Here is a 20,026-nt window from a genome sequence, read left to right as displayed (position 1 = left end):
TGCAAATAAGGCACCATGAGAAACAAAGGAACTTTCTCTGGCCCACTTATCGCTTTCATGGTATTGGCCCACAGGCCACCTGGGGGCAGGGCAGGTATGCACATAAAAACATCATTCACCGATACACTTTAGGCAGAAGAGGCCGCGTAGGCCTTGCAAACTTCGGACAGCGGGGCTAAACTCAGCAGGACTGCATTCTGAAACCTTTTGAACATTTCCATCTCTCCACGCGCATATGGATATTGGTCCAGCACAGAGCGTGCAAGTATCCGATTCTGTACATATAGCTGCGTTAAGTTTGTGTCTCTTTGTTAAAGATGATTTTATTGGTGTGTAGTGTATTTCGGGGAAACTATGAGTTTAACCACAGTAACATACGTATAATTAATGGTGATTAACCATTAACTATTTTATACACTTTACCTGATGCAGCAGAATTAATAATAGCGACAGACTAAATGTACTCATCCAGCGAGTGATCAGCAGATCGTATATCAACTCTAAGAAATATTATTTTCCTGGCCTTGGAAAAACAATATTCTTACTGTAGTACAGTACCACTTCAGAAATCTTAACGAAATCAAGCAGTTTAAGTGATGTTGATATGTGATAAATAAACACAGAAACGATTCGAGCTTGGATACAAATGCGGTTTTATTTACTACACTAAAGGGGAAATAAAACCAACTAACTAACAAACAAACATAAAACATAAAAGCAGTAAAGAAGGAAAGAAATAGACAAAGCAAAGAGTGGCAGTATTAAATCAGCTATTCGCATCTGCATAAACCATCAAGGACAATCTCCTTATTTAAAGGGGCAAAGCTTAAGCACAGCTATTTAGAAATAGATCAGATACTTGCATTGGATTCCTGGTTGTGCTGGGAGAAGTTCTGGTGCACGTGCAAAAAGGTTTCAGAGTCCTGATGAGTTCAAAGCGAGCGGGTGAGTCCGTCGGATTCTTTCTTAGAACCGGATTGGCTGACGAAGGTAGAACGAACTTAGCCGAAGCAAACTGCCGGAAGAAGCTGTCTCCGAGGAGAGAGACAGGTCTCGAGAGGGTGCACGAACACGAGCGAGCGAACACACATGAGTGAGCACTCTTTCCTCAGTGCACAGATGTTTTAACCCTGAGGCGTCACGCCCCTCCAAGGTGGGCGATCCAATGTGATGAGATGCTTTTGGGCGTGAAAACATGTTTCTTTGTCCGGCACACTAACTCATTTGCATTTATGGTCGCCTGGGAGTTTGGAGCAGGAATAGTCTTAGAATAAACTAAAATGAGTATGGTATAAAATACATTACTGTGCCATACACAATATTCTAAGAAATGAAGAGGGAAACATTTATATATGAAACATGAAAGGGTTATAATTACATTGACCTGTAGTTTGTACAAGAATGTAAATATACACAGAATATGCCTTTGAGGTTATAGGTGAAGGAGAATAACATGGGGACAAGCATACAATGTGGGGATACATGTATATACACTTTAAACCAGTCTTTTGTGGCTAAGGAAAGAGAAAGCAACATTCTTTTGGAAGAATTTGAGGCTCTCAGTCCCTGGGGGCCACATCGCTTTTTTCACTTTGGTGAACAGCCCTGTCCCGGGGCTGTCCAGGGGAGAGTATTGGAATCTGTCCTAGTCAGTGATGAAAGTGTTGAGATAGGGCAGTTGGACCAGACTCGTTGGTGCCTGGTTGAAGCTTGTTGTGCTTTACGATCCCAAATGGTAACCTTTGATCCGATCAGACCCTACAGGTGTTCAGAAATCGCTGCCACTCTCTCCCTCTCTCTCTATCCCTCTCTCTTTCTCTCTCTCTCCCTCCCTCTCTCATGCTCCCTAGCGCGATTGTGTTTCATGTATTGTTTGTGTTTATGCGATCGCCCTTATGTCGCAATGTGTAGAGTAGAATTTAATAAACAACCATATATTCACTTGTGATGGGTTTTCTGTCCTCAACGCTCACACTTGGTCACTTAAACTGTGTTTCGATCTATGCTACAGCTCTAAATACTGTTTAGTAAAGGCGTGTTACTTATGGTGATGAGATAACGTTAAAGTGTACAATATAATTGATGCATTTGTGGGATGAATACATACAAGTATTTTTTATCACTATACTACTAATCAGAAATATGTATATTTAATGATGATTATTATACGTATTTTCCTTTGAGTTAAACTAATTCCTTGAATAAAATTGATGTTTTAAATAACTAATTTTATGGATGTGATCTTGATAGATCTGGTGGAGAATCATATTTGGTGAGCTAAGCTCATCATTATTTTAACATGCAGCTAAAACCGCTACAGTACAGTGCCTTGCAAAAGTATTCATACCCACTAAACTTTTCCACATTTTGACACGTTAAAACAACAAACAAAAATGTATTTTATTGGGATTTTATGTAATAGACCAACACAAAGTGGCACATAATTGTGAAGTGGAAGGAAAATGATAAATGGTATCCAACATGTTTTTCAAAGAAATATCTGAAAAGTGTGGCGTGCATTTGTATTCAGCCCCCCTGAGTCAATGCTTTGTAGAACCACATTTCGCTGCAATTACAGCTGCAAGTCTTTTGGGGTATGTCTGTACCAGCATTGCACATCTAGAGAGTGAAATTTTTGCCCATTCTTCTTTGCAAAATAGCTCACGCTCAGACAGATCGGATGGAGAGCATCTGTGAACAGCAATTTTCAAGTCTCGCCACAGATTCTCAATTGGATTTAGGTCTGGACTTTGACTGGGCCATTCTAACACATGAATATGCTTTGATCTAAACAATTCCATTGTAGCTCTGGCTGTATGTTTAGGGTCGTGGTCTTGCTGGAAGGTGAACCTCTGCCCCAGTCTCAAGTCTTTTGCAGACTCTAACAGGTTTTCATAAGCAGAGGTGGGTAGTAACGCGCTACATTTACTTCGTTACATTTACTTGAGTACCTTACTTTTTAAGTAAAATTAAAAGTGTGTACTTTTACTCTTACTTGAGTAAATTTCTAATAGAAAATCTGTACTTTTACTTAGTTACATAACTTACATTGCGTGACGTTCCTTTGTTCCTTCATTTTAAAATATGCTTTTTAAAACGCGTTGTTTATTTCAAGGTTGTCTTCTCTTTTTACGGGCATTCCCGAGTGATCGATTCTTTTGAGTCGATTCTTTTGAAAGCATTAATTGAACAATGGGCAAAACCATTTGAATAGGCTAATGAATCAGTTCAAATGATTTGTTCAGTTCGCAGCACGATCTGAATCATCTGAAGCAGGATTACTCACTCCTCGTAGCGCGAAACTTAAGAACACACAGAACACAAAGAGCGTTGGATGAAGTGGATATTAATCTATATCTATACAATCAATACTGCAAATGTGTCATATTGTTTGCCAGCAATGATAAATGCCCGCCATATGCGCGCACCCGCGCGACCTGTTCGTCAGACACAGCAACATGCGCGTTACTTGTCAGACACAGAGACGTGGGCTTGCAGAAATATACATTTGAAGAACAGAAGGAAGAAAACTGGGCGTGTGGTTCACTGTTTACTGTTTGTTTACAGGTAAGAGCGTTTCACAACACGAGAAAACATGAGCTTTGTTCAAAAATGTGTATTTCATTTAAGAGAGCACTGCAGATGTTCTAGATCATCTTAGGAAATGCTCTGAGTTTAGTTCATGCTTTAGTTTGACATGGTCTATTATTCTAAATAAGTTGTGTAAACTACATTGACATCAGGACTAGATGAAATTTACAGAAATGCTCGTCTCTTCTGTGTTTGTCTATTCTTTAGTCTCTCTAGTATATTGCAAAGATATCTGCTTATGATAATTAAAAATATTGATTAAAATGTCATATTAAAATATTTGCGTTAATATTAATTTTATGTAGTAGGCCTATATAATCAGATACAAAGTAACTAAGTAACTAGCTACTTGAGTAGTTTTTTCATTGCATACTTTTTTACTTTTACTCAAGTAAATTTTAAAATAGTGACTTTTACTTTTACTTGAGTAACAATTTCTCTAGTTACTTGTACTTTTACTTGAGTAAAGATTTTGGCTACTCTACCCACCTCTGTTCATAAGATGTATTTGGCTCCATCCATCTTCCCATCAACTCTGACCAGCTTCCCTGTCCCTGCTGAAGAAAAGCATCCCCACAACATGATGCTGCCACCACCATGTTTCACGGTGGGGATGGTGTGTTCAGGGGGATGTGCAGTGTTAGGTTTCCGCCACACATAGAGTTTTGCGTTTAGGCCAAAAAGTGTAATTTTGGTCTCATCTGACCAGAGCACCTTCTTCCACATGCTTGCTGTGTCCCCCACATGGCTTCTCGCAAACTGCAAACGGGACTTCTTATGGCTTTCTTCTTGCCACTCTTCCATAAAGACCAGATTTGTGGAGTGCACGACTAATAGTTGTCCTGTGGACAGATTCTCCCACCTGAGCTGTGGATATCTGCAGCTCCTCCAGAGTTACCATGGGCCTCTTGGCTGCTTCTCTGATTAATGCTCTCCTTGCACGGCCTGTCAGTTTAGGTGGGCGGCCATGTCTTGGTAGGTTTGCAGTTGTGCCATACTCTTACCATTTCCGGATGATGGATTGTACAGTGCTCTGTGAGATGTTCAATGTTCTCCACAACTTTATCCCTGACCTGTCTGGTGTGTCTTTGGTCTTCATGATGCTGTTTGTTCACCAATGCTCTCTAACAAACTTTTGAGGGCTTCACAGTACAGCTGTATTTATCCTGAGATTAAATTACACACAGGGGGACTCTATTTACTAATTAGGTGACTTCTGAAGGCAATTGGTTCCACTGGATTTTAGTTGAGGGTATCAGAGTAAAGGGGGCTTAATACAAATGCATGCCACACTTTTCAGATATTTATTTGTAAAAGAATTTGGACACCATTTATCATTTTCATTCCACTTCACAATTATGTGCCACTTTGAATTGGTCTATCACATAAAATCCCAATAAAATAAATTTTTGTTTGTGGTTGTAACGTGTGAAAATGTGGAAAAGTTCAGTGAGTATTAATACTTTTGCAAGGCACTGTATTTCACAAAATTCACAAAATTTTCTCTAAGTGAAATTCATTCAAAGTAAGTGAAAGTTACTTTCATGTATGCTATCTTGAGCTATTATGACTCTTGGGCAACGCAATTTCAAGTATCTAGTAAAAAAAAACAGAGGGGACCATAGGGTTTAAGAGCTGCAGACATTTTAATTTGGGTATGTCGTTTTCAGAAAATGCTCAACAATAGGGGTGCTTGTTAAGATGTTAAACTTAGTAAAAAATTACATTGTTTTCTATGATGTGCAACACAACCAACTCTGTTAACATCTAAAGAAATGTTTCAAAACGGAAAAATCATGGAGCGCTACTTGCAACAAGGAGCTTGTAGAGTAATTCCAGAAGGTGCTCTTTGGTCAGGTCTCAGAATTATACTATAAAAAGGAATTCAAGGCACCTCTTCTGGTACAAAAATACAAGTTTCTGGTACAAGTTTAAGAAAGCCTTAATTCACATCATGGCTAATCCCAGAAACACAGTAAAAACTGAATTTTAGTTCTGTCAGGTTCACTACCATCAAAAATGGTTTAAATCAGTTTAGATTGGCGGTACGGTTCTATTCTGGGCAAAAACTCCCCGCCCATCCATGCAGCCAGCATGAATAAAAGTAGGGAGTGCAGCAATACCCCCCCCCACCCCTCCCTTAAGGTAAACAGAACAGAACAACAGATGTCATTAGCTCTTAATGACATTTAAGTGTAACACATTATTTAAAGTAATTGAGACTTATGAAAAGGAATAACAGAAGTCAAGTACCGATTGGAAATGTGAGGTGGAGCTGGGGATGGTGGAGGGTAATTTGATCCTGAGCAACGCGATAAACTGCTGTTAGCTGGATGAATTTTAAAACGGAAGCTGTGATAGTCATATTTCTATAGATAGTGAGGATCAGCTGATGCGAACTTGACTCAAGTGACCTGCCAGAACTAACGCTATCCGCTTGATTTGTTTAAGTGTTTCTGTGATAAGCCATGAAGTGTCCCTTGGATTCTTTTTTAAAGTATAAATCTAGAGAAATGTTGTTTAGCATTTAATGACGCTTTAATATCACTGAATCTATGCTTAAAACCACATTAAGCATCCTTTTTACTTCTAGTTATATACTCTTCTGTGTATAGGGTTTGCTCTCAATTTGGTAAAAGGGCCTTTGCTTTAGCTGTCTTGTAAAAATCTCTAGAATAAGCCACATCTTGATCATGTTGTTAGCATGGGAGAGTTCAAAGCACTGCTGAAAACGTTTGTAACACAAAATTGTAATTGCTGTTGAGAGCGACGCAATTGTGAGAAGCAATGACGTGCTCGAATATAAATAATAGACCCCCACGAAGCCTTTCACACAGCGCGGTATCAGTTGCTTTACAAAACGTGCCAGGAGTCGCTGCAGTTTCACAAACAGGCGACGCAACGGTGCTAAAGCTCTGTAAACTGACTGCAAACCTTCCAGCATACACATATGGGATAGTCAGGACACCGGTGTCTAATACAAGGAAACATATTATACTAATAAAATATGTACTAAATGATGTGCAACAAAGTTACTATGTTTTCAGGAAACAATTGTGAGTAGTTAGTTAGTTTCTCAAACGGTGCATCGTACTATCGTGGTTAACTAGCAAGTTATGTCATTGTCTGAGAAACGCACTCCTGAGCAGGTGACCAGTGACAACAGACTGGGTCAGCTTGAATAATCAGGGGTGCATTTCCAAAAGCATTGATACCCAACTATGGTCGCATGTTCTGTAATTGACAGCATAGTTCAACAATTCTGTGTTCCCTGAAACCATCATTCCAACAAACTTCCCAAACAGCATCGCAAAGTTGCGTGGTTGGAACTACAGCTACAGAGCTGTGGTTAGAAGCATAGTTCCTTATTATGATGACATGTTCAGGATCAAGTTTTAGACTTACACAGTCAAATGAAAGTAAAATGATTACTTTAATGTGCCCTGCAGTTGACTCACTCTCTGCCTATGACTGCTTTCAGTTACATTATAGATGTCTAGCCTATAACTCTTGTTTTGAACATGTTGCGATAGGGAATCACAAAATGGAATCACAATAAGGAATCCATCACTATCCCTTTGCACAAACTGTCCCTTAGTGCCTCCTAGCGGTAATTTAACAAACAAGTTTTACATGTAAATGTTTTTACCTGCCCCCTTTGCATTTCTGCTGCACTCAATGCAATGATATATGGCATTCTGGTTGACTATCTACTGTGACTTTTAGGACTACCTTCTGTAACGAACCTACCACTTTGTGAAAGGCTGCTGAATGACTATGACTTACCTGACTGGATAGTTAGCTTTATGGGAATGGAGCCAGCATGGAACAGGTTTGCTGGACATAGTGCGGAGAGTAACTTGGGAACCAAATGCAACCTCCAAAGGCTGCCCCTGAGTGATCCTGGCTAGACCACCCTTAATGACAGAAAAAAGATTAAAAAAGCAGCCAGATTATTCCCATAAAATACATTTACTCCTGTGTAAATCTTTCCTGTTCAGGTGCATAACTAAATCATTGTATAATTAGGTAATTCAAACAAGTAAATGGGACAGGGCTTACCTCCAGGCTTGCCTGGAAAGCACAACTCATCATCTGGTCATGTGGTCCACTGCGGTAAAGTATGGTAAGATGGACGTAGAAAAATCCAATGTACAGGAGGACAGGTAAAACCACAAGGGCCAAAAAACGAACCAACACTTGAACTGCTGCCGTGGCCTTAATGCAGAAATGCAGTAAACACTACACATATTAGAGCCTCAATAGTTTGTAAAATACACTGGAATTAGATATATGTTACTCACAGTGCTTATTGTTTGATCTCCAAGAAGTTTCCAGGTGTGTACAACTGCCAGACCAAGCAGTAAAAAGTATGTGAACATACCCATATATTTTACTCTACATAAAAAAAGAAAAGAAAAACATCTCAGTGCCAAAACTCTCAGTGCCTCTAATGTTTATTTTAATACTGAGAAGTTAAACTGGACTTTTACACGTTAAAGGCGGGGTGTCCGATTTCTCTTAGCTTTTGTTGATGTTCAAATCACCAAAACAAACACAAACCTACCCCCATCTTTCATCGGCACTCAGCTCGGCTAATGTCCGTCCTGTGCACTGTGCACCTTACTGCTGATTGGCTACAAGGTTGTTTTGGTACTCGGTCCGACTCAGTTGTCTAAAGCGTAATTCGGAAATCGGTTACCCCGTCTTTAAATGTTACATGTTAAAAAACTCTCAACACAAACTTTAGTTCTGACTGTACATACCCAACTGAAAATGCACAACTGACCCCAGACATCACAAGCCAAAACCATCTAAAAAACGAACTAGAAGCAAAGACAGGACATGACAAACATCATCATTAAAGTCATTGCATGATGACAACATCAGAGACTGACAAAGCAGAAATTTGCCTATACATCTTACTTGGGTGAGTGGTGAAAGCGAAGGTAGGACAGTACAGCTAGCATTAAAAAAAAGATTAAAACAGACTCCAGCAGCATGAAACGTGACTGTACGATCAAGGAATTTTCTGTAAAAATAAAACGGCAGTATTTAACAATAAATATATTTCACATGTTATGTAGGGGTGTAACGATATTTGAACGCAACCGAGATACACCACCCATGGTACGAACCGTGGAACCCTAAAAGCCCTTGCCACTGCACAAGTGCATTTTTTTCCCACCCCCCATGTTAACTGGTTAGAGCATTCACAGCTCAAGCTGAAGCAGCAGTGCAGCGATCGTTGCTCACGCTCAATAAAGTGATGACAGTGTATTATTACTGGCTGAAATCCACATGGATTGACACAAAAAGGTAACAAATTTGCCTCAAACCACAAATACACAGCATGTTCTATGCTTATGTTGTATGTGGAAGGGTAAAAAGACCATGACATTGTGCTGTTTTGTAAGTGTGACCTACCGATATTGATTTTTGCTGGTTCCAATTTTCTATATAAGAACTAAAATTGTCAGTATATATAAACAAATACCTACTTAAAAAATCATAACAAATTTTATTTTCATAGAAGAAGAAAGTATTAAACATTATTAAACAATATCTCAAAATGTTCCAAAATGCAGTTTTCCCATTTTAATAACCAAATTACCATGTATTTATTTTTTGAAATGTAGAATAAATTGTCTTTTTCTTGGGTCTGCAGTGTTACAAGAAGTTGTTTGATTCATTTTGCAACTTTAATGAATAAAGTACAAAATTCATATTTATATGTATTTGCAATTTTTTTAAATAACTGAATCATATATATATATAGGCCTGTCACATAAATAGGTTCATTTATTCTTTTATACATTAAATATAAATACCTATGTTTTGCGTCGTTTAGGCTTGTTCAAATCAATCAAACCATAAAACCACAAGTTTTTTTAATGTGTAGCAAAAACGTTTGTTCATGAAGGGGGAAAATGAAAATATTGACTAAAAAAAATGAAAAAGTGGTTTGTAAACCTGAATCTGCAGTCGGGAGGAGCGGCTCTTCTGATTTTGCCAAGTGGTTGATGTCCTTAGGGCAACATTATGTTGACCCTGGGACAACATTTAAATCAACCAATCAGATTTCAGAAATAAATTTACAGTTTATTTTAAATTTAATCTTACAACCAGGATTAGGTGCATCTAGACCATTGTTTTTCACTAATCATTTCCCTCTGATTTTAGGGGTAAGTTATGGTTAGGGTTGGTGTGGGTTTAGGTATTATTTATAAAAATGTTGTCCTTAGGTCAACAAAATATGTTGCCCTGAGGACATCAACCACAAAATCAGGTCGAGCCGGGAGGAGCAGAGTCGAATGACTTCCTAAAACGTTTTTAACAAGGCTTAACATACCTAAACAACGACCAGAGAAATGCACATTTCTGTCAAGCCTTACTTGTAATAAACACTAGCTCCTGTTAAAAGAATAAGCCCTTATTAACCGGATAAAGTGAAAAATCTTGCATTAAGAGTTTCTCCCCCATAAAAGTCAATTATAAGGAAACAGTTTAGGATTATCAAATTGAAACAATGACTACAGAAAACCAAATTTCAATTAAACCTTAATTACAATAAACAACAGATACTGTTACAAGAACTTGTTCCAGGGATAAGAATAGTCTCACTTTAAGCTTGTTCTCCTGCATAGAAGTTCATTATAAACAAACCACATAACGTGGCTCAAGGCAGCAACAAACTGTGAACATTAAACTTTTCTGTTATCATGTTTATGTTTGAAATCAGTGATAAACAAATGTATTTAATCTGGTTTTCCATGGTCATTGTTTCGGTTTGTTAAACTGTTTCCTTCTATGGAGGAGAAACACTTAACATGAGATTTTTTCACTTTATCCGTCTCCCACTCCCAGCTAGCCAAAATATGTAACTGTTATGTAACATCAGCGTAATCTGATGACCAAAATTACATCTTGGGGACGTAACAAGTGTAATTCCTGGATTCCTCGACGTAACCTTGTGACATAATCTGCGTAATGGAATAAACGTTTTGTGTTGGTAACCAGCTAGCAATTTAGTAATAATAAATGTAAGTTTTGGGCAGACATGCAGCACAACTAATTTAACTTATTTGTCCATAAATATTTTATAGACTTTGTGAATAACATATGAATCAATGACACGGACTCAGAGTTAGAATTCCTTTTCATTTACTATATAGATAAAACCAACATATTAATAACAACATATCAAATCGTGTTCAAAACAATATACAATCATGTTTAAAAACATTCAAATGAGTTAAAAATCAAATTTTCAGACGCTTAACTTTATATAACAGTTATTTAAAACATAACATACAATTGCGCATTCAAGACAGATACTAAATAATTACAGAAGCATAAATATGATACAAAATACTCATGCTCTAGTTGTTCCAAACCTGTATTTTTTTGGTTGAACACAGATAAAGACATTTGGACGAATGCTTGTAAGAAAACAGTGCTTGGACCCCATTGACTACCATAGTAGTCAAAAGTGCCCCAGAACTGTTTGCTGTACTACATTCTTCAAAATATCTTATTTGGTGTTCAACAACAAAAAAAAATCATTGTCCTACTATGATCCAAGAACTGTTTGGTTATAAGCATTCTTCCAAATATCTTTCTCTGTGTTCATCAGAACAAAGAAATTTGTACAGATTTGGAACAATTCGAAGGTGTGTAAAATATATATATAATTTTGCTGCGCTGCTCATCCTCAATTAAAGTGACAGTGCATTCTTTACGGACAAAAAAATCCACATGGATTGACAGGAAAAAGTAACACTTTTACCTTTAACGCATGTAAGTGGTGTCTAATGTGTTTTTAACAGTCGCCATGACTTTCAAAAACACATTTGCCAGGAGTTTTTTGGACAAAACAGCACATTTAAAGGATTTATAATACAAGTATATCTTAAATGTTATGCTTATATTGCATATGAAGTAGTGGAAAACTATCGCATTATGCTGTCAGTGTACTGTCTGAAACCCACTGTCATCATGTTATATGCTTATATTGCGTATGTGTGAGATCACAAGGCAGTCACTCTCTCCTGGTGAGTTAACCCTTTAGTGGCTTCGTATCCTTCAAAGCACAATGGCTTTTTTTTATTTAGAACTTGTACTACGTAGATCTAAAAGAGCATGAAACAGGCGGATATAACAAATCATAGTTATAAAATCCTACTTTAAAAGCGCTTTGATGACGTTGTGGAAGATATTTTGCTCATTGATGTATTTTAATAGCGTAATGCGAAATGTCATTGTTGTACTGTCTGTGGCACCCAGGCAGTGGGGTGCATAAGCTGCCGGTGTGAAAGGACAATGGGCACGCACTGCTGACGGTCTCCCTACGCGCTGCTCTCGCTCCCCCTACGCGCTGCTCACGTGTGCTGTGTGAAACGGCAGTTAGTAAGTAACTCTTACCTGATAAAGCTAAATTTATTGTCAGATCAGGAACTTTAATTCCTTTCAGTAAAGAAGCCCCTCAAAAAAGCATTGTCACCGCTGTCAGACACCATTATGTCGGACTATAAGTAAAAAAAACTTTAAATTTGTTTTTCACAAGTATTAAACGACAATTGTGAAATTAAAAATTTTTTTACTTCGGAGAAACGACCGGTCAGACGCAGCTCTGCTGTGCATGCGCTGTTCTGAACTTGAGCGCGCAAGAGGCGCACTGTTACATTCCCATACAGCAGCGAGAGGCCTGCATGTATAGCGGATTCAATATCTCTTTGCTTATTTAATCAACAGATTTACAAGGCCCTGACTAAAAACGTTTTATACACGCATATTTAAATAGTAAGCGGCATGTAAATCATTAATGTTAATCAAAATTTAATTGGTAATGAAATTACATGCCCATAACGTGGCAGTTACGTTACCCATAGGTCATGTAATTACCAAAAGAGTACCAATATAGTAAGTTACTGGACCATCCTTGGTTAGCTTGTAACGTCAGGAGTTCGTATAGGTGACTTCATGAATTGGTCATTTAATGGTAATGAAATGACGTGCATGGGACGTGCCAGCTACGTGGCTAGATGGTAAATCATGAAATTACCAAAAATTACCAATATATTACATAACTGGTACGTCATGGGTTCTTTTAACAGCAGTTAGTAGTTATGGCAAGTAAGGCTTGACAGAAATTTGGGCTTCCCTGGTTGTTGTTTAGGTAAATTAAACCATGTTGACAGCAGATTCAGGTCCACAAGAACCTTTTTTTGCAGTCAGCAGAGACTCGCAGTGTGGCGAAGCCAGATGCAAATAGAAACGAGCCATGAGAGACAGCCTGCATGCAGGCACATTAATATGTTTACTTGCAGCTTTGGGTATACTGATGGCTGTGTCGTTATTGCCTGTTACACTGGCAACAAAAGGATCGGCTTGGAATGGGCTAGATCAGTGGTTCTCAAACTGTGGTACACATACCACTTGTGGTACTTGAAGAGACCCGTAGTGGTACGTGACACGACAGGAAATTAAAAACTACAGCCTATATTTATTTCGTGTTTTAAATACAATTTCAAATGTTATACATGATCAATATATACGGAATACATCTCATTAGCCTATGTGCAATTTTAATAGAGTTATCAATTATTGTTTATTTGTCATTAGTCAATCTAACGTGGTGACAGGCAGCTCAAACACAGAGCAGGAGCAGACAGAGGATTGCGAGTCTCTCGCTTTCTTTCTTCCGATGTGCTGCGTGTAAATTAAGTTTATTATGTATTTCTGAACTTGAATCACTGTTTAAAGAGCGGTTTAAAAAGTAGTCTACTCTCAGCCAGTCTTGTCTCATTGTTCCAAGGTTACCGCAGCGAGCAGGATGCAGTTCATGGCCTGACCTGATGGTAGAGCGGAGAATGGGAAGCGGCGACCTGACAAGAGCTGAGATGATAGAGCTGGATAAAGAAGGACGTGGTCACCTGACACGTCTTCATGGCCTGACCTGATGGTAGAGCGGAGAATGGGAAGCGGCGACCTGACAAGAGCTGAGATGATAGAGCTGGATAAAGAAGGACGCGGTCACCTGACACGTCTTCACCACAAAATTTCAAATGCTATTAGATTATTAATGATAATCTTAAACTATAATTTACATTATTAGTAAATTTATTTATTTTATTTAGCCTTGTTGTGCAAGCTCTCTGGAGCTTGTGCAGAGGCAGCAGCTTTTGCCAGAGGGGAACTGGAATCCCCTGGTTGGGCCTGGGTTCTCCTGAGGTTTTTTCTCTCGATTAGAGTTTTGGGTTCCTCGCCACCATTTGCATACTGTTTTTTGCCTGGCCGGGGGGGGCTGCTTTAGAATTTTAAAGCTTTACTTAATTAATATTGCATATAGGAATTTATAGTCTGTTATATTTGACCTGTGCTTCTCTCTCCTTTATCTTAAATGTGTGCTCTCACTGAGCGTGTGTATGTGCGTGCGTGTCTGTGTGCGTACTTGTCTGTGTACGTGTGTGTGTGCGAGCGCATCCGTGTGTGTGTGTCTATGTCTATGTGTGTTAGTACGTGTGCATATTGTGTGTGTGGAGTGTTTTGTATGTGAGTATATCTGTCTTCTGTGTTTTCAACTTTTTCTTGTTTTTGCAGGTACAACTTTAATTGTTTTGCTTAAAGTCAATATGTCTTATGTACAGCTGCTTTGTAACAATGAAAATTGTAAAAAGCGCTATATAAATAAAGTTGAGTTGAGTGTAAAGCTGTTGTTAATGCTGTAAAGCACTACCTCAACATGCATCTGCATCTACTAAAGGTTAAATCAATGAAGTGAGCGTTGCGATTTAGTTTTGATGCACCGCTGCAGTAAAGTGTGAGTCTAATAGAAAGGAAACAAGACAGACTTACTTAAAACCTATATATCTGTGTTATATACAGATGTTCTTTGCATGTTTATGCATATATTTATACTTATCTTCTGTGTTAAATGTCTGTCTATAATATAGCTTTCTAATCTTTCTGCTATTCCCCACAACATTCTTAAATCCCCAATAAGAGTCATTTACGTGTTTTGAATTCAATACTACTGCTGACTAACTTAAAAAAAAAGAAAATGCAATCTCTCCTATCTCAAGATGATGTCTCCAAGGTCATGTCTTCTAACCACCCAACTACCTGCCCGCTAGATCCCATCCCCACTCATCTCCTCTAGGCCATCTCTCCATCGGTTGTTCCCGCTCTGACCCACATTATCAACTCGTCTCTCACCACTGGTACATTTCCCACAGTCTTCAAAAAGGCCCGTATTACCCCGCTACTGAAGAAACCCACTCTTAATCCTGCACTGTTAGAGAACTACAGACCGGTATCACTCCTCCCCTTCATTGCTAAAACTCTTGAATGTGTAGTATGTAACCAACTCTCATCCTTTCTCACCCAGAACAACCTCCTGGACAGCAACCAGTCTGGTTTCAAGAGTGGTCATTCCACTGAGACTGAACTGCTCTCTGTCATTAAAGCCCTGAGACTGGCAAGAGCCGCCTCTAACTCATCTGTACTTATCCTACTGGATCTATCTGCTGCCTTTGACACCGTTAACCACCACATACTCCTGTCGACCCTCAAGGCTATGGGTGTCTCTGGAGTGGTGCTATAATGGTTCGGGTCTTACCTCACAGGTAGGTCATTTAGAGTATCCTGGAGAGGAGAGGTCTCGGAGTCCCAACATCTCGACACAGGGGTGCCTCAGGGCTCAGTGCTTGGTCTGTTGCTATTTTCTATATACATGACATCCCTAGGCTCTGTCATTCGGAAACATGGCTTTTCCTATCACTGCTATGCGGATGATACACAACTCCACCTGTCATTTCAGCCTGACATCCGACATTTCGCTCTGGATGAACAACCATCACCTGAAGCTGAACCTTGCTAAAATAGAACTGCTTGTAATCCCGGCCGACACAAAGATTAATCACACCTTCTCCATTCAACTGGGCTCACATCTTCCAGAATGGCCAGAAACCTGGGAGTGGTGATCGACGATCAGCTTAACTTCACTGATCAGGTTGCCAGCACCACCCAGTCCTGTAGATTCATCCTCTACAATATTAGGAAAATTAGACCTTTCCTATCTGAGCATGCTACGCAAGTCCTAGTCCAGGCTCTTGTTCTGTTCAGACTGGACTACTGCAATGCGCTACTGGCTGGACTTCCAGCTTGCACAACCAAATCTCTACAGATGATCCAGAATGCAGCAGCAAGAGTGGTCTTCAATGAACCGAAGAGAGCGCACATCACTCCTCTCTTCATTAAGTTACATTGGCTCCCTATAGTCGCTCGAATCAAATTCAAGACTCTGCTCCTGGCCTACAAGACCACCACTGATTTGGCACCCGCTTCACTCGCTAATGCAGACTTATATACCCGCCAGATCCCTACGCTCTGCAAATGAACGACGTCTTGTGGTGCCATCCCAAAAAGGTAAAAAAATCTCTCTCACGTACCTTCTCGGGATCGGTTCCACATTTATGGAATGATCTGCCTGCTGCTACAAGATCAGATTCTGTAGCCATCTTTAAGAATCGACTGAAACACATCTCTTCCGTCAACACCTGACTGATCAGTTCTGACTTCTATCTCTTTTCTAGTTCTGTATACTGTGGTAGGCTATATGAGACCAGTTTTCTTTTATTGCACTTATGCTTTTTGTTGTCCTTATGTTGTTCCAATTGCTTCCATTGTTTCCCTCATCTGTAAGTTGCTTTGGATAAAAGCGTCTGCTAAATGAATAAATGTAAATGTAAAAGGTAGTACTTGGAATAACAAATTTTATTAAGGGTGGTACTTGATCTGAAAAGTTTGAGAACCACTGGGCTAGATATAAGACTGACTGGCCAGTACTGGTCTGATCATGCAGAAAATCAGATGATTCTGGTACCTGGTCGGTGCATCTACATCATCAGTAAAATGAGCTTCTTGACGAGATTATTAAAGAGGTTTTGCTCATTAATGTATTTAAAATTATGTAATGCAAATTTTTATTGTTGTATGTGGCAGGCAGAGTGATGTACACTGCAAATGCTCTCCCTATGCGATGCTCATGTCACATGACGCATCATTTTGCCTTATATCACAAAACGATATTTTCCCTTTACATATGATTACAGGAAAAACACAATTTTCACATATGCGACCATTTTTTGAGAATGTGCGTGTTAGAATTTGACGTGGCCGCATTTGTGCAAATGCACAGTCAAGCACTCATAATATTATCGCATCATCATGCACGCATTATAAGTAATGTACACGCACATGACACACTGATGTCAATACACGAAAATGAAGAGTTGAGTCATATAAAAACAAAGCACTCAACACCTGATTACTTTAAAAAACAAGGTGTGGAGGGCAAGGATGTTGGTGGAAAGTAAATATCCATATAGAAAACTTTATAAACTGTATTGTCTTCCGTTGCCCATCGGAGACTTTAAACTGTAAAAAGTTGTCAAAATGGATATTTCTCTTACACAAACACATCGCTTCCCTTTAGTTAGTCTGGAGTCCTGAATTAGAACACTTTTACAACTAATAAGAGCTGTAATTTTTTTTCGAAATATTATACACGTAAATTACTGTGTTCCAAAGAGAAATGTTGAAGTTATTAAGTTAAATTGATGTTGTTGATCTAATATTCTTTAGTTTTGCTGGTGCCATGCCACAAACCCTGCACCCACATCAAACCAAACCGAACTGTGGCTTAAAAAGCGTGAACCAAACAAAAATGTGGAATTGGTGTTCGTTACACCCCTAATGCTACGTATAACAAATACAGAAAACATCATCAGAGAATGAATCTGACATATAAGGAGATTACCCATAAGGAAGAGCATTGATGCCCCTAATGCTGTGAAATGGGAATATCCAAGCTCTACCACCAGAAGATAACCTAGTGGCAAACACAATGAGCCTGCAATGGCAGGTATGACCCGCAGGCTCCAAACAGGAACATTACTGGTGTATTCTACAATGGACATAAATAGAAGCATTAGTAAAGATAAATGCAAACACTAAAGGCTGTGTTAACTAAAGCAACAAAAACAGTCAACATTTTGATGTATAATAATGTAGACTTAAAATAACATCTGAAATGACTTAAAAAATAAAGACTAAAATAATTACTAATTAATCAAGTTGATCACCTGCTCCAATTCTATTCCAAACAAAGTTGCCATCAAATCCTCCTAAATATGCTGCCCAGAAAACAATAAAAACACATACATTAATATACTTTAAGTGGCATGGTGTGTAAACATGTTTTTTTTCATTGATCAAAATATAATTTAAAGTTTCTCACCTCCTAAAGCTAATATCATGTGGCCAAAGGGTGGACCACTCTCATCAAAAAAAAATTCTTGTTTCATGTATAGAGACAAAAACTGCCCATAATAGACTTCATCAAATCTTTAACATGAAACACATTTGTAAATTAATTAAAATAAACAGTTAATAAGTTTAAAAGAATAAGTTAATAGAGACTTACACTACAGCTTTAGGGATCTGAATACCATACAGTCTAGTCAACAGTGCAAGGGCAGTTACTGCTACCAGCAGCAGATTGATCTCCACTTTCACAGTGATGGGCAGTTTGACACACTGCATTCTGCATCTGGTAAATCATATATGTCAAAACATTTTGTTAGACTGTCACCATAGTAATAAAAACCGCTGCTGAGATATGTCAATGGTGCTGCCATTATAGTACTGGCAAAAAAACACTACACACACATACAAGTGAACGGTGGAGCTGCACTTTTTCAGCATTAAAGCTGTGGTCTCACGGGATTTCACTTTTCAACTTTAGTTAAGTGTGTAATGTAACTGTTTAAGCATAAACAACATCTGTAAAGTCTAAGTGTATGAATCGTCACTGGTCTCACGATTCGATTAACATGTCAACATTTCAATTCGATATCACAATGCATCACAATTAGGGCTGGGCAAAAAAATCTAAAAATCGATTAATCGTTTTTTTAGAAAGATCAATTCATTATCGATTCTCAAAAGCTGTGAATCGATTTTTTTTCTTTCATATTTACGCAAGCACTGAACATTCATTTACGTTAATGTTATTGCTACTACTATCCACTAGATGGCACTTTTCTTTTTACAACGGGTGGATGTTACAACAGGGAGTATAATTCATTCATTGATTAATTAACATGGGATAAAGGTGTGTCATAGAATTTAACATCACCTTCATATAAAAGGCAGCGGTTCACATGATTGCAGCCTCTATTTACAGCTATTTTTGTGAAATTTTGTTTGTTATACTGCATCTTAAAGGCGCAGTTCTTAATTAACAGCGGCCACTAGCATTGTATTATAGATTTGCCACGAATCGCTCAGTCCAAACACGACGGTGGCCACCACAGTACAAAAAGATGTCGTTCTCATGTTGATGCAGGGAAGAGATTTTGCGGGCATTAGAAAGACTGTAGAAAGATCGATGTCTTATGTATTACATAAAATAAAAGGTTTGTGGATTTTAAGCTTAAAAAGAAGGATAAAAGTCAGGCAGGAGCTAGGACCTGTGTTAATATTATAAAGACTTTCCAGCAGAGACGCGTTAAGACCCGCGGTACTAAGGCTTTTAGCAGAATATCTATGGAGATACTTTCCAGCAGAGAGAGACGTTGGAGAGAAAGATCGTCTAAAAATCACCCTCGAGGAGGTTGCTTTGACTCGATCAGTATGTGAGTAACATACTAACATACCAAGATATGTTGTTGTAATATTAGCTGTGTGGCAGAGCAGTTTTGAGCATCATCGTTTATCTGGAACCGCTTTAATATTGTACTCGTCAAGATACTGGAGAGAGAGAGCGCGTTGGAGTTGAAACTGGAGAGCGAGCGAGAGCGCGTTTAACTTTTTTACTCGATGATAAATAAACTTTCAGTTAATCCGCGGGTCACATGCGTTCCGCACCGGAGAGCACAATTTACTGATCTTTTTTAGAAATATCTAAAGGATTTGTATTAAATCTATACCCAGATAGCAAGCAACCATTGAATCAATGTTAAAAAATGGTTAATTTGTCAATGTTAATTGCGTTGAATCAGTATCACTTTTGCACCTGCAATTAATGTTGAACAATTTTTGAAATTTCAACAAATCACAATTATATTAACTCTTGTATTTTAATGTTAAGTTTTCTTTATCTGGTCATGTTTAAAAGTAAACTTTTCAAAACAACTCTTTCTCTATCAATGTATAAGTGTTCTTATTAAAGCACTACTGTAAACATTTAACGTGGTAAAAGAGTTGCCTGATCACAATAATGGTGATTTGTTTAAATTTCTAAAAAATGTCTACATTAATTGCAGGTGCAAAAGTGATATTGATTCAATGCAATTAACATTGACAAATCAACTATTTTTTTAACATTGATTCAATGGTTGCTTGCTATCTGGGTAATCACTGACTTGAA

At 38.4% G+C, this 20,026-nt stretch overlaps 1 protein-coding gene across 2 annotated transcripts in view; it reads right to left on the bottom strand.

Annotated features, from left to right (window-relative positions):
• pomt1 (protein-O-mannosyltransferase 1) overlaps positions 1 to 20,026 on the bottom strand; it is a 70,561-nt gene that overhangs the window by 24,070 nt on the left and 26,465 nt on the right. For both annotated transcript variants that reach the window (XM_057358704.1, XM_057358696.1), the window contains exons 2-10: positions 18,080 to 18,205; positions 17,894 to 18,000; positions 17,739 to 17,789; positions 17,414 to 17,560; positions 8,518 to 8,623; positions 8,358 to 8,417; positions 7,896 to 7,989; positions 7,654 to 7,809; positions 7,378 to 7,508 (exon numbers count right to left, since the gene is read on the bottom strand). In XM_057358704.1, coding sequence (XP_057214687.1) covers positions 7,378 to 7,508; positions 7,654 to 7,809; positions 7,896 to 7,989; positions 8,358 to 8,417; positions 8,518 to 8,623; positions 17,414 to 17,560; positions 17,739 to 17,789; positions 17,894 to 18,000; positions 18,080 to 18,198 — 971 coding nt within the window. In that variant the 5' untranslated portion in view covers positions 18,199 to 18,205. The remainder of the gene's footprint in view (positions 1 to 7,377; positions 7,509 to 7,653; positions 7,810 to 7,895; positions 7,990 to 8,357; positions 8,418 to 8,517; positions 8,624 to 17,413; positions 17,561 to 17,738; positions 17,790 to 17,893; positions 18,001 to 18,079; positions 18,206 to 20,026) is intronic.

This window comes from Triplophysa rosa, linkage group LG2 (assembly GCF_024868665.1).
Source record: "Triplophysa rosa linkage group LG2, Trosa_1v2, whole genome shotgun sequence".
In the NCBI taxonomy this organism is placed as follows: domain Eukaryota; kingdom Metazoa; phylum Chordata; class Actinopteri; order Cypriniformes; family Nemacheilidae; genus Triplophysa; species Triplophysa rosa.
The sequence above is the reverse complement of the archived record's forward strand: the minus strand, read 5'-3'. Positions and strand labels throughout refer to the sequence as shown.